The sequence below is a fragment of the Miniopterus natalensis genome, chromosome 14 (genome assembly GCF_054644295.1).
Source record: "Miniopterus natalensis isolate mMinNat1 chromosome 14, mMinNat1.hap1, whole genome shotgun sequence".
NCBI lineage: Eukaryota > Metazoa > Chordata > Mammalia > Chiroptera > Miniopteridae > Miniopterus > Miniopterus natalensis.
Window position 1 is genome coordinate 22,171,636 of NC_142094.1, and position 17,322 is coordinate 22,188,957.

The 17,322-nt window shown below is 51.9% G+C and overlaps 1 protein-coding gene across 4 annotated transcripts in view; it reads right to left on the minus strand.

The window, feature by feature from the left end:
• Positions 1-10,973: 10,973 nt before the first annotated feature.
• The window catches only part of PALD1 (phosphatase domain containing paladin 1), a 75,303-nt gene continuing 68,954 nt past the window's right edge, over positions 10,974-17,322 (minus strand). For all 4 annotated transcript variants that reach the window (XM_016198341.2, XM_087824369.1, XM_016198340.2 and 1 more), the window contains exons 19-20: positions 14,746-14,901; positions 10,974-12,813 (exon numbers count right to left, since the gene is read on the minus strand). In XM_016198341.2, the coding sequence (XP_016053827.2) occupies positions 12,661-12,813; positions 14,746-14,901 (309 nt within the window). In that variant the 3' untranslated portion in view covers positions 10,974-12,660. The remainder of the gene's footprint in view (positions 12,814-14,745; positions 14,902-17,322) is intronic.

Consider the following 17,322-nt stretch of genomic DNA (forward strand, 5'->3'; position numbering starts at 1 on the left):
TCAAGGTCTGCCTCTGGGAAACCAGCTAAGAAGCACATCTCACCACATCATTGCTCTGCTTAAAGCCTTTCATTCGTTCCTTGTGGCTCTTGGGATAAACTCAAACTTCCTAGCATGACCCCACTCTCAACTCTGTTCTCCCCTCACTAAGCCCTGCCTCACTGAGCTTACTTGTTCCTCTGTTGGCCATACTCTCTCTAGCCCTTCGCACATGCTGCCTCCTCTTTCTGGAACTTTTCTCCTCTGTTTTAAGTCTTCCTCAGCTTCAGGCTTCAGCTTCAAATGTGGCTTCCTCCAGGAAGCCTTCTGTGACTGCCAGGTCTAGGTCATGGCTCCCACTACTCTGTGCCTATAGTTCCCATTATTTCCCAAGGGCCAAAGGCCATATCTATCTTATTCGTAGTTGAATCAATTAGTCCAGCACCTGGCATGTCTGATGCTTGAAAAATATTGGGTGGATTATCAGATGGGTGAATGAATGAATGAATGAATGAATGAGTGAATGAAATCCACCAAGGAATCTTCCAGCTTCTGCTCAAACTCTCCCGGAGTCAGGGAGCTCATTACCTCCAGAGGCAGCTGTTTTACATGGGGAAGAACACGAGCCATCATGTTACACTGCCTCCTTATAACATCCAGCCCTGGTCTTGGTTAGGGGTTCTGTGGATCTAAATCTCTGAGCCCATCTCAGACTTGGTTGGGCAGAAGAACCACTGAACTGATTCCAGTCCAGGCAGTTACCTCCCCTCACTTCTGTGAAGGAGCCAGAGAGGGGACACACATTGCCCAGGTAGAGGTGAACGTGGGACTGGGCCAGCCCCTTCCTCTCCGTTACTGGCCAGAGACATGAAAACCTCTTGACTGTTACCCACCCAGACCTCTCATTTCTCAGTTGACTCAGTCGCTAATTGCGTCAGTTCCAGCGGGGGCAGCTCTTTCTCTGGGGACAGCTGGTGCTCACTTGGCCTAGGAAGGTCGTGACCTCAGAAGGGCCAGCCAGGTCCACCACTTTAACCTGCTCATGGGATTCTTCTCGCCACCCCCTCTGCTGCCTGATGAGGTCCTTTCTAGCCAAGTCTTCCACAGCCAGGCGGCGACACACATCGGCAGGGGCAGACTGTCTGCCTGGCTTTCTGCTGTTCCAGATGGGGGGTAGGTCTGGTGCAGCTGACACCAGGGTCAAGGGTGAGATTCTCATGAGGCCGTTAGAGTTAGTGTCACACAGAAAGAGATCAATCCCCCTCACAGCCAACAACTGAAACCCAACCACAAATGAAATGAGCCTGGCCATGCATTCACCCCAGGCTAGCCATAGAGATCTATCATGTGAGCCTCACTTTTGATCTGAGACTGAGCCCCACCTCCATCAGTTCTTTTAGTACATTGCAATCACATAAAACTCTCCCTGCAGACCCCAGGGTCCCCAGCTGTAAAAAAGGGGGCTAGAACAATGACTTCTGCACTGCTGTCCAGCCCAGGGGGGCTAGGCCCTGCTTCTATAAGCATCTAGTCCCTGACCCTCAGCAGGTATGGCTGAATGGATCCAACATCCTAATTGCTGTGAACCTGCTCTGCAGGTGGACCCCAGAAACATGGCTTTCCAGATGCTTGAAGGAGCCCCGCTCCATTTGCCTTTCTTTTCTCAAAGGCCCAGATACACAACCCCAGGGGCCAGAACCAGAACAGCTGTTGTTGTTTGCAGGGTATAATCCTAATTTGTTTACTGTGGGGCTCCAAGTGCACATCTGGGCTCACAGTTAATCTCCACAACAGCTGGTTCCTGGTTTAGTCTTAAAAAGGCAGTGACATCAGTTCGCTGGCAGGACACTGGCTTTTCTCCTGGGAAACCCGAATTCCCTGTGATACTTACCAGCCACACAGTGAAGGGGCCTCAAGAAAACGTCCTGGTCTCCCGTCCCCCTTTACTCACAGGAAGCATCACCTTTAGAACTAGGGCCTTGGCCTCCACCCAAAGTCCTCTACCATCGGGAGGGGGTCGGTGAGGGAGGGCATGGTTACATGCCTGCTTCTCCCTCTCCGTGGTAACTCGGGACTTTGTGTGATTTGATTTTTTAAAGCATTTTTCCAAGTGGGAGTAACTGAGAGAGACCTCACTCCCTTTCCCTGCCTCTTCACTTCCATTCTCTCACTAACGCTATGCTAAGAAACGCAATGCTAAGAAATACTATTTCTTGAGTGGTTAATGTGGTGTTTTAAGGACTGTACATGTATCAGTGTATTTAATCTTCCCAACAAGCCTGCGAGGGGAGGTACTCATGCCCACTGTTGAAATGAGATATCACAGCCCAGCGGGCGTGGCTCAGTGGCTGAGCATCGACCCATGAACCAGGAGGTCACAGTTCGATTCCTGGTCGGGGCACATGCCCGGGTTTTGAGCTCGATCCCCAGCAGGAGGCAGCCGATCAATGACTCTCTCTCATCGTTGATGTTTCTATCTCTCTCTCCCTCTCCCTTGCTGAAATCAATAAAAACATTTTAAAAAAAAAAAGAGAGAGAGAGAAATGAGATATCACAGAAAGCTGGGGACCCTCCCCTCACCTTTGTTCGGAACCTTCTCCACCAGACCCCGGTTTGACTCCTGAACGTCGAGAGTGTACTGTGCCCTGTCTCCCCTCCACCACCCTTATCACCATCTTCAACATGTGCCTTAACATGGCTGACAAGGACCCGTTTCAGGGGGATGTCTCAGGAGGAGCAATCTCTCATGCCACCCTGCCACTCGCTTTCTAAAAACGTGATAAAACATGCGTAGCATAGTATTTATTATTGTGACCATTCGTAAGCATCCAGTTCATTGAAAACACTCACAGTGCTGTGTGTCACCCCTATCTAGACCTGACACTTTCATCACCTCCAGGAAAAACTCTGTGTCCATTAAACAATAGTTAACACCCCCTACCACCAGCAGCTTCTGGTAAGCTCTATTCTCTATCCTGTTTTCCATCCTTATGAATTTGCCTATTACAGGTCTCTCATATATGTGGGATCAGACACTACAGGGTGGGGTAAAAGTAGGTTTGCAGTTGTGAGTACGTGAAACAGAGTTTATTCCTGTACTATTATTTATTAATGATTGCATTATTTTCCATACAAACAACTGTAAACCTACTTTGCCCCGCCCTGTATTTGTCTTCTGGGTCTGGCTTCTTTCACTTAGCATGATGTTTCCAAGTCCATCCATGTTGTAGCATGTGTCAGGACTTCATTCCTTTCATGGGTATATAATATTCCATTGCATGGATATATCATTTTGCTTAACGATTCATCTGTTGATGGACACTTGGGTTTTTCCCACATTTTGCTATGAACACTGGGGCTCCAGTAATTGTTTGTGTCTCTGCTTTCACTCCTTTTAGACAAACACCTGAGAGTGAGAGTGCTGGGTCATGTGAGAGTTCTGTTTAACCTTTTGAAAAACCATCAAACTGTTTCCACAGCTTGCACCTACCTTCTTAGCTAGCTTCTCTGCCTTGGCCTGCTTGTGCCTTCCTTCCCTCCTGTCAAATCAGGACTTGAACATGGATCCAGTGGTCACTGGCCAGTGCGGTTGGGGAGCAGGGAGGAAGCTGAATGGACAGGCACCCGTTACTGGGCCTCAGGGTCCTCTTTCCTGGCAGACTGTCTCATTCTGTCTTACTCGTCACTGTCTCCATAGCCTCTAGCATGGGCCAGGCCTAGCACAGAGTAAGTGCTCAATAAACATTGTTGAATGAATGGATGTTTACATGTACCCTCTCACATACACACACACGCACACAGAGGACTATGAGCTCACTGAGTGTAGGGGCCATGATCTGTTTATCTCAGAATTCCCACCAAGCCTGGTCTGAAAGAGAAATCACAAACACGAAAACTGAGAACAGATTGTTTGGCCTGGAGTGGGGATGGGGGTAAAAGGAGATGAGGGAGGAACGGGGGGGGGGGGGGGAGAGGGGACTGTGGGCCCTGGAGCCCTGCACCTGAGAAGAGCCTTGGCTGGGCTGGAGGGAAAGCTCCTGGCTTCTCCCTCTTCACCTTCCCTTGGCCAGGAGCAGCTCCCCACAACCCATCCCTCATCCAGAAAGGCCAACTGCACCCCAACTCTTCCTTCTTTACTTCGAAACAATTCAAGAGCCACAGCATGAAGAGCCCCTACGTTTGGAGGAAGGAACTTCGGATCAGAGCCATCCCAGGTGCCTCTGTCCTCAGGCACTTGTACAAAAGAGCACAAGCACAAACTCATAATAAATGTCAAAGTGATAAGGGGAATTCAGGGTTTCTTGTTTGTTTTTACCTTTATCTATCATTTCTTTAGTGCCCACTGTGGGACAGGCCCTGCGTAAAAATGCATTATTTCATTTAATTTTCCTAAGAGCCCCACTTCACAGATGAGGAAATCGAAGCACAAAAATGTTTGACAACTTACCTAAACCCCCAGCCGTTTAGTGCTGGGAAAAGTGAGATTCAAACCAGGGGTTCTGCTGCCAATGGGCCAGCAGAGTGTGGGGAGGCTGGATTGGGAATTGCAGGGAACTTGAAGGACAAGTAGGGGGCATGAGTTCACAGGCAAGCACGTGTGTCAGGCACCAAGCTGGGCATACTGACCTCCTCTCTATCTCTCTAACACCCGCAGCTGGCAGGTGAGGACCCCACAGGCAAGACAGGAAAGGGGCTTTCTCAAACTGGCCCAGAGGGCCTCACTCCTTAGCAGCCACTCCCATCCGTTCCAAGGGCCCCCCCCCCCCCCAGGAAGCCCACAGCTGAGGGAGCAGCCTGATGTGGAGGCAGCTCAGGGGACGGGCCCGCCTGCCCCCTAAACAGCAAGCTGGACAGAGGAGAAACAGAAAAGCCTATGTTTAAGCTGGAGCCACAGTCTAAACATAAACAAAACAAAAAATACGGTTTGCTGAGCCAATTCACAGGGCAAATGAGATGGAAAGGGATTCTATAACTTTGTTAAGAACCCAAACTGCTTTCAAGTTCTTTGGAAACCATTTAAACCATGCAAATGTGCTTGTCAGGCAAACCGTGCAAATTAGCTTGTAAACCATAAGTAATCCCTCGTGATTCTTATCTTCCCCTTTCAGCAGGTGCCACAGGGACCCCAGCTGGGTCGTACAGTAGCTTATTCTTGGCTATCACCTATAGTGTATATGGAAATAATACTAGGGCTTTCCTTAAAAAGGTTCAGTGATTTAGACGTTCTGGTCATTTCTTCCCTAATTATGTCCCCCAATTATTTCCAAAAAGCATTTGTTTATTTATTGTCCTTGTTGCATCAACAAAACTGGGCAAGAGAGCCCTAATTAGTACCATCTGGAATGCACAGCATTTCCAAGGCCTTCCCAGACCAGATGTGTGTGTGGTGGGCCACGCCCTTACTTGCTAACTGATCCTGAGCAAGTAGCTTCCCCTCTGAGTCCCCATTTCCTCATGTGGCGCCTAGATGAACTAACAACTACGGCAGGGGTTCGGATCACACATGAGCCCATGTGTGGGAGAGGATCTAATGTGGAATCGCCTATAAACATGTAGGCACAGCAGCACTGAAAGGGCCCTGCTCATGGGTGAACACTTGTCCTGCCTCAGATCCCAGGGACTGCCGGGGAGTCCTGCTCACGCTCAGAGGGTGTTGGGAGGCCAGGGGGACATTATAAACTGCATTTTAAGAAGAAACTGAGGCTGAGAGGGTTGAAGCAACATGTCAGACACATATTAAATGCTCGGTAGTATCTGTTCCTTCAAGAAACACCCACAGAGCCCAGCCGGCATGGCTCAGTGGTTGAGCGTCAACCTATGAACCAGGAGGTCAGGGTTCGATTCCTGGTCAGGGCACATTCCCGGGCTGCAGGCTCGATCCCCAGTAGGGGGCGCGCAAGAGGCAGCCGATCAATGACTCTCATCATTCATGTTTCTCTCTCTCTCCCTCTCCCTTTCTCTCTTTGAAATCATAACTAAAAACATAACATCATAAACAAAAACAATTTAAAAGAGAGAAAAAAAGAAACGCCCACATAGACTGTGCTGTGTGTGGAGCCACAGGGATAGAGCACCCCCACCACAGCCTGCTGCACTGGCCTTCCACTCTCACCTCCCCACCAAGGTCCTGCTGGGACCAACTTTCCTCCTCAGCAAACCTTCCCCGGAAAAGGTCTGTATGAAGCCACGATCCTGCTGTCCTCAGCCAAGGAGAGAAGGCCCAGTGGAGAGAATGCCACCCAGGGCACTGATGGGGGGTCCCAGGCAGGAGGGACAAGGGCCTATTGGAATGTACCAGCCTAGCACAGAAAGGAGGGACAGAGGGACCCAGCCAACCCGAGAGAGTGGGGTCATCTCACATGGCCACAGCCTCCCTCCACCTAATGTTTTTATAGACCCCATGGCCCTCCACTAGGGCTTCCACAGCACCCCCTCCTCCCTGACCCCCCAACACACACCCAGGGCTTCCCTTCCAAGGGAGGAGGGGGTAGCAGATGGCTTTGATCTCTCAGAACCTACTTTCTTCAGATTCTCTCCCAAAACCCTTGGGAGAAAATTTAGCCCAACTGACCATGCAGGAGGCACCTTTCAGGGAGCTCGGTGGCTTCCTGATGATGGAAAGTCAGATATGGCCAATGGAAGATGAGTGGATGCTGGGAACAATGACAACCACATGTCTACTCTATGGTCCCACATGTACATGGGGACCTAATGTATGATGAAGGCTGTAGTTCAATGTAGGGCCAGTTGGATGCCCATTTGGAAAAAATCATATTCTCTACCTCATATCATTCACACACAAAACTTATTCCAGATGAATTAAAGCACTAAACAAAAGACTACACTGTGCAAGTAGTCAAAGGAAACACAGGAAATAGATATATAGCCTCGGGTAAGGGAGGTCTGCTTACACAAGACATAAAATACAAAATGCATAAATTTGACTATATAACATAGCTTCTCTATGACAAAGTCCACTCTAAAAAGTTACAAGAAAAACTGAAAGAATTGGCTTAATGCCTATCTATATCTATAAATGAAACAAATTGCATTAAAAATTTAAGCCTATTAACTTAAAAAGACAACCCAGTAGAAAAATAGCAAGTACATAAGAGAGAAAATCCAAGTGGCCAATAAAAATATGAAAAAATGTTCCATCTTGTTAGTAACTGGGAAAGTCATATTAAGATAAAAATAAAAGGCAATTTTTTTCTTTATCAGATTGGCAAAAATTTAAGACGGGTGACCTCAAATGTTGGGGTGGGAATGAGGAAATGGGTATTTTCATAAACTATTGGTGTTTAATTCAGCCCAGGAGATGGCCTCGTTTAGTTCAAAGAAAGAATGAAAATTGCTTGTGGACAGCGTGGACACACTGTCATGCAGGGCTGTTGATGGGTGAGGTGGGCGGGTGGTAGGAAAAGGAAAGAATAAGCTAAGAAGTGCAAAGTGAAACTTAAAAGGCCCATGTTAAAGAATCTTTCAGTGTGACGCAGGAGAAACAGCGTTTCTTGTGGGTGTTGAGGGGAACCTCTTGAAAGTACACAGGGGTTTGAACAGCATCGAGTCCGAGAACCGCAAGACCTTGAGGGAGGGCTTTCAAAGTACTCATGCTTTCCCTCACCCCCTCCCCAGCCCGCCCCAGCTAGGACACTTCCAGAAACACTGACATTTCTCTCCCTCATTATGGAAAATGTCAGAGAGGATTCCAGCCCCCAGAGCTGGCTCCATCACCCACCTCTAAAATGAGCACCGACTTGAAGTCAGACACCCTCTGGCCTCGGTCTCCCCATCTGCAAATGGGGATCATAATACTTAGCTTGTGGTGGAGTTGGAATGTTGAATGGGATGATGACTCTAAATATAGTGTCTGCCCAAGGAAGTGCTCTAATCAAGAACACAGTAAAGTAAGCAAAGCTTCTTGTTCTGGCAGCAGCCAGCTGCGGTGTAGACTGAGGGCTCAGGACGGGGGACAGCTCCGAGGGAGCGTGAGTGGCTGGTGATATTTTAAAGCTAACAACAGTGCAACATATACGAGAAATAAAGTGTTACTGTCTTTACAAATCAATAAAAAAAGACAAACACCCCAAAGGAAAAGTCAGCACAGGAAACAATCTATAAAAGAGAAAAATATACATGGCCAATAAACGTGACAAAGTTCAGCCTCGCCCGAGCCGGTTTGGCTCAGTGGTTAGAGGGCTGGCCCTCGGACTGAAGGGTCTCGGGTTCAGTTCTGGTCAAGGGCACATACCTTGGTTGTAGGCTCGATCCACAGCCCCGGGGGGGCGGGTGCAGGAGGCAACCAATCAGTGTGTCCCTCACACATCGATGTTTCTCTCTCTCTCCCTCCCACTCTCTCTGAAAAGCAGTGGAAAAAATATCCTCCGGAGAGAATTTAAAAAAACACAAAACAAAAAAAACTTCAGTCTCACTAGTCACTTAAAAGAAACATAAAATTACGTAAGTATGAGATTCTATTTGAACCACAAAACTGGCAAGAACTTTTTGAAAAATGGAATAGCAGTGCTGGCAGGAGTTGGAAATCACTGTGCTCGTTTACTGTTATTTGAGACAGTAAAATGGGACACTTCAGGGGGACAAATAAAGGTGCCTCTCAAAAACCTTTAAAAGGGGCATTCCCTTTATTAGGAAATAACCAGGTTTACACCATCATAGGAAGATTTGGGGATCAACCCAGTTCACTACAACCCCCTCAGTCCTCTGTTCCCCACCCCTCCATCCACAGAGAAGGTTGAAAAACAATTTCCTGGCCCTCTGGTCACAGCCCACAGGATCGGTGGCGCCGCACTTGAGATGGGGGACAGAGCAAGAGGGAGAAAGACTTCGTTTGGGTAGAACTGTAACATATGAAGTTGGAAACCGGGTGGTCATTTCCCCAAACGGTGACAGAGAACACTGACCTTCACCAGAAAGGACAGAGGAGCTGCCCAGAGAGGTCAAAGCAAGAGTGAGGGTGTGTTGTCCAGGTCCCCAGGGCAGCAAACACCCAGACGGGATTCAATGTGCAGGTTTATTGGGGACCCTTCTGTGAGGTAAAGGAGGAAGCAGAAGACAGGAAGGGCCTTCGGATGGTGAGGCAGGTCCGATACCGTGAAGGGGAGAGCCCCACACTGCCCGTGGCTCTCAGGAACTCTTGGGGGACCGGCGGGAGGCCCCACATGAGCTGCCGGATGGAAGAGCACAGGGACGGGCAGAAATCGCTGAGCTCAGTCCTTGTCTGGAAGCAAGGACTGAGGGGACAGAGGGCTGGAGGGGAGCATGGCTGAGGCCCGTGTTAAATCCAAAGGTGCAGTAGCTGCAGGCTGTGTGAACCGCTCTCCGTAGCAGGTGCTCCTGAGGAGGGCCGTGCTCATGGGTGCCTGCAGAGGGCTTCCAGGCCTGTTCCCCACTCTAGTCATTGCCAGCCCCTATGCCTCCCTAGCAGGGCTCCCATGAGGCCCTTCCACGGACTGTTTTACAATCCCTGTATTTGTTTAAGGTAGCTGGGGCTGTTTCCAGTAATATGCAACCTCAGGAGTTCTAGCCATTACCTACACAATTTGTGTTTGACTATGTACTTTGAGGTATTGTTTATAAATTTTAACATTAAAAATAACCCACATGTAAGGCTGCATATCTTAGTAGGTGTTGGGGTTACACAGGTATACGCATTTGTTAAGATGTGTGCGTCTTGCCCGGCCGGGCGTGGCTCAGCGGTTGAGCGTCGACCTAGGATCCAGGCGATCAGGGTTCGATCCCCGGTCAGGGCACATGCCCGGGTTGCGGGCTGCAGCCGATCAATGACTCTCTCATCATTGGTGTTTCTCTCTCTCTCTCTCCCTCTCCCTTCCACTCTCTGAAATCAATAAAGATATATATAAAATAAAATAAAAAATATTTAAAAAAAGATTTGTGCGTCTTTTGGACAAGATATTTCGGTGAGCCATGGGGGGCTACTGCTGAGCAAGGGCTTGGAGAGGGACCTTGCAAAGTTGGTTAAAACTGATTACGTGCCTGCTGTGTGTTGGGCACTGCTCTAAAGTCTGACACATATTCACTCGTGTATCAGAGGCTTCAGATGCCACTGACCAGAAGAGCTACTGAAATGGGAGCCAGTACTGCCCGTCACTGCTAAATGCCCCACGGGCTAGAGCAGGCTGGGGAGCTTGTGAGACACACCCATGAACACACCATCCACTCCTGTGTATCCCCACCCAGATCCCCTCACCCCAGGCAGAGAAGTGAGAACCGCCACACACATGCACACACACACACACCCTGGTGCACACACCTCTACACTTGCACTCAGAAACTACATGAAGCAGCCTAGGAAATATGTTTCCTGCTGTGCTAGAAAATAGCCCCAGGAAGCCCTCCCCGGAAGCCTGGAAAGATGACCAACTCTAGCAACAGGGGCTCTGAGTTCCACTTTGACCAACCCCCACTGACCTCAGAACTACATCCCACAGGGCCTTGTCCCCCTAATCCTGGAAGAGTTTGGGTATAAGCCACTGTCAGTGCTCTCTCTGCTTCATTCTCCCCACTGCCTCTTTACACACCAATCTCTCAATGCAAGCGTGTTCAAGCATCCAGGGGCCTAAAGGGGCCCAGCAGAACCTGGCAAGGGGGAGAAAATGGAAGCTGAGGTCCGCCCTCTTTTATAGCCCCTGAAATTCCACCTTGTTTCATTTCCCTAGATATAGCAGTCCTTCACACTTTAGTGTGAATTAGCCAGCTATGGCATGATGCTTTCTTCAAGGATGGGCTCAGCATGATAGCCCTGGGCATCCTGAGTGAAATGGTAAGGCACAATTGGAAATGTGTAAGAAGGAGAGGGATGTCTAGAAAAAAAACACCTTTTCTGAGACTGGGAAGCACTGAGGGTAGATGCTCTCCACTCACCCTGCCCACTTACCCTTACTCTGAAGGAGCAGGGACTCCAGCTTACACCAGTTCTATAACACCTGCTCCACACTAAAGACAAATCAGCACACTTCACATTTAGCTGTTTTTAATGCTCAAAAGCTCTGTACAAAAAAAAAAAAAAAAAATCACAAATGAATCCTCACAACACCCCTGTGAGGTAGGTAGGCAAGTATTATTCTCCCGTTTATAGATGGGGATACTGAGGCAGAGCAGTGATGTGACAGGCCAGTGGTCTCAGCACAGCTGAAAGTCAGGGCCACCATGAGAACACAAAGGCTCCCTCCCAGTTCAGCCCCAATCTCTGACCCCTCACCTAGACCTTGTCTGCGAAGAAATTAAAAATTTTTAATATCTGCAAAAATAATAAAAACAAAAACAACAAACCTAGAAAGGTAGTGAACAGACATACAGTAGTTTTGCAAAAAGAAATCAGCCAAGATGGTCAAATATTTTCCAATACTAGGCAGATATGAACAACTTCAGCCTCTTCTCCCCTTCTCAAATATCATGACCAGGGACACAACCACCTATTTCTCCATAGAAGTGCAAGTACTCGACCACAGAGAGTCCCCCTGGCCCCAATGAGCCAGGCCAGGTGTACAGCCTCCCCACTGTTCAGCCCCTGGGTTTCAGCAGACACCAGTCCCCAGAGGAAGAGCTGCAAGCTCAACTCAACACCGCCTGCCTCTTCTGAGCAGCTTTCCTACTGTCTGGACACAGCAGATCCTGCAGGCCTTGCGTAGCCCCTTCTGCTTCCCCTGGGAGGCAGTTCAATGGCCCTCAGCAAGAATGGTCTGGAATCCAGGTGACCCTTAATGCCACCCTTAGCCCACTCATATTCTTCACTGTTCTCTCAGGTTACCCAGCACCCCTAAGGGTTCCTGCTGCAGCAGGTGGGGACACAGGGACATCTTGGGCTGGTGGGGCAGGGAAGAGGTGCAGAGGGACCCAAGGCTGGGTACTTTGGCTTCCTCAGCACCTCCCACCTGGGTTCCCAGGCAAATGGAGCTGGCTCCTTCCACAGGGCTACATCTAGCTTCTGGAAGCTCTTCCTTGCCCTGAGAAGGGCTCCCTGATGTTTCCAGCTCCTTAGAAAACTCCACAGCCCTGCCAGCCCCAGGGAAGGGGAGAGGGGAAAGGAAGAGAGGCAGAGGTCTCTGCTGGACCCACCAAGCCATGTGGTTGTACTTCCTGAAATCTCCAGGTTGGAGACGGGATACAAGAGGCAAGAAAAACCAGGTAAAGCTGCCTTTAAAGTCACAAAGCCACCCAGAGTGCTGTCCACTTCCCAGGAAGCCAGGGTCCCGAGGGTTGTGCTCAGGCAGCTAAAGGGGAGAAGCCAGGAGGGAGAGCAGCAAAGGAATGAAAAAAAACAAAACCCACGCTGGCCAGTTGCTCTGCACGGGTGGTCAGACCTGCTCTGAGAGGGGGGAAGGAGGGGATGGCAGTGGAAGCGGCAAGTAGCTCTGTTTGGCAACTTGAGGAGTGAGCTCCTAGGAGGCTGATGCCAGCCCGTCTGCAAGGCGGACACACTGGGCCCTCCTAAAGGAGGTTCTCATGCCTGTCATTTACAAGGTATGACTGTGTGTTAATTGTCCTATAAAATGCTCTTTCAAAAAAGGGGTCCCAACCCAGCCCCAGTCTCTCTGGGAAGCTGGGCAACTGTCAGCTCAGGGCCACTTCAATAAAGAGCACCTCCAGCACCCCAGCCTTCGTGGGGCCCTGCAGGAGGGGATGGGAGCAAGGAAACACGTCCTACAGAAAGTCCCCGGCAGTGAAGGGCTCCAGGCTGTGGCTCTGCTCCTGCCACCGGCAGCGCAGCCTTGAGAAGGGCTGGTCCTCCGCACTGTCGAGCTCAGGGAAGCCCAGCTGATTGAGGATCTCGTAGACACCAGCCTTCGACGCCACCTGGAGAGGACAGCAGAAATGGGGCTGCATTCCAGGGGAGGGAGGGTGTCATTCGGGTCATCCTGCCTCACTTTGTGCCTTCCTTCCCTCCTGGGCTCCGAAGCACACAGCTGAGTCTGGGGCCCAGGGCTGCCTCCGACCAGCTCAGCGAACTGAACCAGTTTGTGTTTTACCGCTATTAACTGCTCTGAGCTTCAATTTCCTCATAATGGGGATAACAGGCTCTACCTGCCAGGCCCGTCGTGGAGGGCTACGTACACACCGAAAGTCAGCAGTGCAGGAGACAGAGCCCTGTGCCTGTGCAGCCCTGCTGCTCCCACAGGGACAGGCTCTGGGCATTGCAGCTGGGCCTGCAGGGAGCTCTGGGGAAGGCTGTGTGAACTTGGGAGCCAGCAAGAGCCCTCTGGCTGTGAGTTCTGGCTGTGGGCCTCAGCAAGTTACCTGGGGCCTCCCTGGACACGCTCCACAGAGCTCTGCTGCCCAGTGGCCCAGGCCTGGGGGTAGGGAAGATCAGGGTCCACTCAGAACAAAAGTCCTCAAACAACCCTCACCCCCACCTGCCATTCATCCCCTGGAGAGAGGGGCTCTGAGGCTAGAACCCCACACTCCTAACTGGACCAGCAGGTCTCTCCTTCCTTGACCTCCTCCAACACCCACACCCAGGTTCAGCTGGGGAGGGGATTAAGCTCCTTCCTAGCCTCGGCTTCCCTGATCCCACTCTCTCAAGCAGAACCCAAGTGGAAGTGTCCTAGGTCCCCCACCATCTCCACTCTACCAAGGGGCTCAAGAGGAAGCTGAGCCCAGGCCCGCTCAAGAGGGTGGCCCCAACAAGGCCTTGGTGTGACCCACACCCCATCACATCTCAACACTCTTCCACCCAAGGGCCACACTCACGGCTTTTCCTTCAGCACAACGGCCCAGCAGCCACTATTCCTGCCACCGGGCACTGCAGTGGCCCCCCTGCCTCCCATCCCCCACAGCTCTGATCCCACTCACACACCTGCCTAAGCCCATGCCCTTCCATATCCCAGCTGCCTGCTTTCCCACATGCCTGCCCAATGGGAGCTCATGCAGACTTGATCCAGATCAGGACCACCAGGACAGGCAGTAAGGTCAGGAGGGGCCAGTGTCTTGATGGAGGGGTGATTACAGGCCATTTTGCCGAGGAGGGAAGGAGGCCACTCTCCTGACCTAGAGGTAACGAGGTGGCAGCTCTGCCTCTAAGACCAGCTGCGCCAGAGGAAAGACCAGGAAGAGCTGGGAGGCCAAGCTAAGAGGTGGAACTCAAGGGCCGTGTCCTAGGCCAGATACGGTGGGCTTTGGAGCCAACCAGCTGCTCGAATGCTGACTATGAACAAGGTACTTAGCCAGTCTGTGCTCAGTCTCCTCCTCCGTAGAATGGGAGAGCAACAGTCGCCATGTAAGGCAGGCCTGTTTAGTCCAGGGCCTGGCAGATGGAACTGTGTATCTCACAGAGCACTCACCGCCACCTTCTTACATGGTGCCAACACCATCAACATTCTGTCCATTGTAATGTTGAGGGCAGCGGGTTAGTGGGGTTAACAAACTTGTCCAAGGTCGGACTGGAAGGTGGTGTGCTGGGCTGCCATGCCATCTTGCCGCTTGCAGAGTAGATGAGACCAAGCACACATGGGCATGAAGAGGCCGGGCAATGTTGGCCTTGGGGACAAAAGGAGCAGGGACCCGACCTGACACACTGCCCTGCTCTGTTCCCCACATGCCTGGTCTCCTCCCTCCTCCTCATTCATTCATTCATTCATCAAATTTACTGCCTGCCTGCCAAGCACAGACACTGTGCTAGGGACCCAAGATCAAGCAAGACAAGATCTCAGCCAGATAGACGAGTGTGAGAGGAGAATGCGTCCCGCTCAACAGGGGCCTCTCGGGGCGGCCTCAGCCTCTGCCTCTGACCTCTCGCATCCAGGCGCTGAAAGGGCGCTGCCAGGAGCCGGCCTTCTCCAGGTGGAGGTAAGCGTTGAAGAGCACCAGGTAGACGTAGCGCTCCAGGTACTGCAGGCTCCGCAGCCGCAGCCTCCGGGTCTCCTGCTCCGACTTGGCTGCCTTCACCTGCAGGACGGCGTGGGGCCGGGGTCAGCGCAGGGGCTCCTCCCCACCCAACACACCTGCACACCACACACTCACATCACACACATACACACCCCACATGCACCACACACCGCGCACAGATACACATACACTCCCATACACACATGCATACCACACAAACCCCCACAGCACACACACAGTCACACCACACACACACCACACGCTACAAACCCACTCACACACATTCACACATACCACACACATACACACAACACACACACACATCTCACTCACTCATACACCCACCCCCACCCCCACAGTCACACCACACACACACACCACTTACATACTTACTACAAACCCATTCACACACATTAACACATACCACACACATTCACACTCACACTCACACTCACACACACATCCTGTACCACCCTCAGACCAGGGTAGAGGCAGGAGGGAAGGATGCAGGTGGCAAGTCCAAGTGCATCTGAAATCCACTTCCTGCCAGGAGGGCATGGACAGGTCACCTGGCCTCCCCAACACCCACTTCCTCACTGTGAAATTATAGCCACTGTCCTTTTCTGAGGGGCGACCAGAAAAGGACAGGCTGCCATGGGAAAGCTCCGTTCAGGCACCTCTATCACGCCTGAGGTGTGGAGAGGCCCCCCAGGTGGCAGGCCCCATAGGCTTGACTGGACACCCAGCTCTCACCACCAGGGAAGACCCTTAACCCTTACTGCCAACTCCTGTCAGCCCCCAGTGGGGACATCTCCTCCCCCGGCCCCTGAACTTCCCAGGACTAGAAGAAACACTCTTGGCTCCTCTCTCTCCCAAGCCCTTGGGCCTCCCTTAGGGAGGGGTGGGTATGAGGTCTCTGATCAGTGGCCTGGGAAGGGGCCAGGACAGTAGTAAGCAAGCCTAAGCTCTCAGGGCCCTGACTTGTGGATACAACTTGGATCCCCCACCTCAGCCTGGGCTCTGTGGCCTCCAGCTGCCCACAAGAGTAAGCTCAGCTCTGTCTGGGAAGGGGAACAAACCCCAGCTTGGCCTCTCACCTCAGCTGCTCCCTAACTCACTTCTGGCCTGTTTCTCAAATGATTCAGGATCAAAGGTGGGCAGGTGGGCTTACAGCCCTCAGACCCCAGCCCTCACCCTCTCCAAGGCTGGAGACAGGCACAGAAGGCCACCAGGGCTAAGGATCAGCAAGAGATGCAGCAGCTGAGGGAAAGGAGAGCAGGGCCAGCAGAGCAGTTAAAGATGAGCTCCCAGGGAGCAGGGATTCCACTGGGCTGAGGGCCTGGCTGGATTTGGACGGAGAGAGGGAGCACCAGATGGGGTGGCACAGAGGTGAGGGTGGTGTCCAGCAGGTGGGGACCAGAAAAGGGCTGGCCTGGCTGGAATGAGGATGTGAAGGAACAAGAAGGGAACTGGGCTAGCACCCAGTGATGGAAGCCACCCCCCAACACCCAGGAAGTCAACCCTCCAGGCCACCTTCCCAGCCCTGACATGCAGAAGCCTGGGCCCCACCCAGACCAATCACATGAGACTTTCTGAGAGGTGACCCTGAGCATCGGAATTGGGGAACACTTCTGAGTGAGTCTCTATGGCCAGTGTTGAGCACCACAGCCCTAGCTCTGGGAGCTGTTGAAGGATTAGGGGTAGGAGTGACCAGTTAGTAGAAGGCTAATGGGAGAAGAATGCTCAGAAGGAAGGGGGTCCTCTCAAGGTTCTTCTCAATGTAGGGGTCAGGGGCAGGCCAGGGGACAAGGGCCAGCTCTCCCCTGCAGGGTCTCTCTGCCCCATACCTGCCTGTGCTCCCCACCCCGGGTCTCCACCCAGGTCCCACAGCAGCTCTCACTGCTCCAGTAAGAGGATGTGTGTGGCACAGGCGCCGTTCCCTCAAGCTCCTGGGACATCGGTGGGAGGGCACAGCCATCCCAGGCCTCCGGAAACCAGGAAAGGCCATTTCCCACCAACTGGGCCACAGCTGGAAGCCTTTCCTTGCAGGCACACACATCAGCCTCTGGGTCAGCCCCCTGCTTCTGCGGGAAGGCTCCCAGGTGGGCCCCTCTCCCCAGACCTGATTCGGCCCGAGTCCTACAAACCAGGAGCTACACTGGGCCTGCTTTGGGGCCTGTGGTCCCCCACCTCACACTCCTGCCTCAGGTAACAGCCTTTGGTACCTCTGCCCTCTTTGCTCCTGGGGCTATGTGAGTAAACAGTAACTTACACGCCATCCATAGGAGCTCTGGGGCCTTGGGGATGGGGAGAGGGTAGGAGATGGACAGAGACAGGGCCCAGGAGGGACCAGGGGCCACAGCCAGTGCTCTGACTCCCTAGGAGACATGAGCTGGGTTCTGGGTCTGGTTCTGCCATTTAAACTTAGCCCCACCCCCACCCCTCATTTCTGGAACTGGGGTTGCTCAGTAAAGTAAGGTG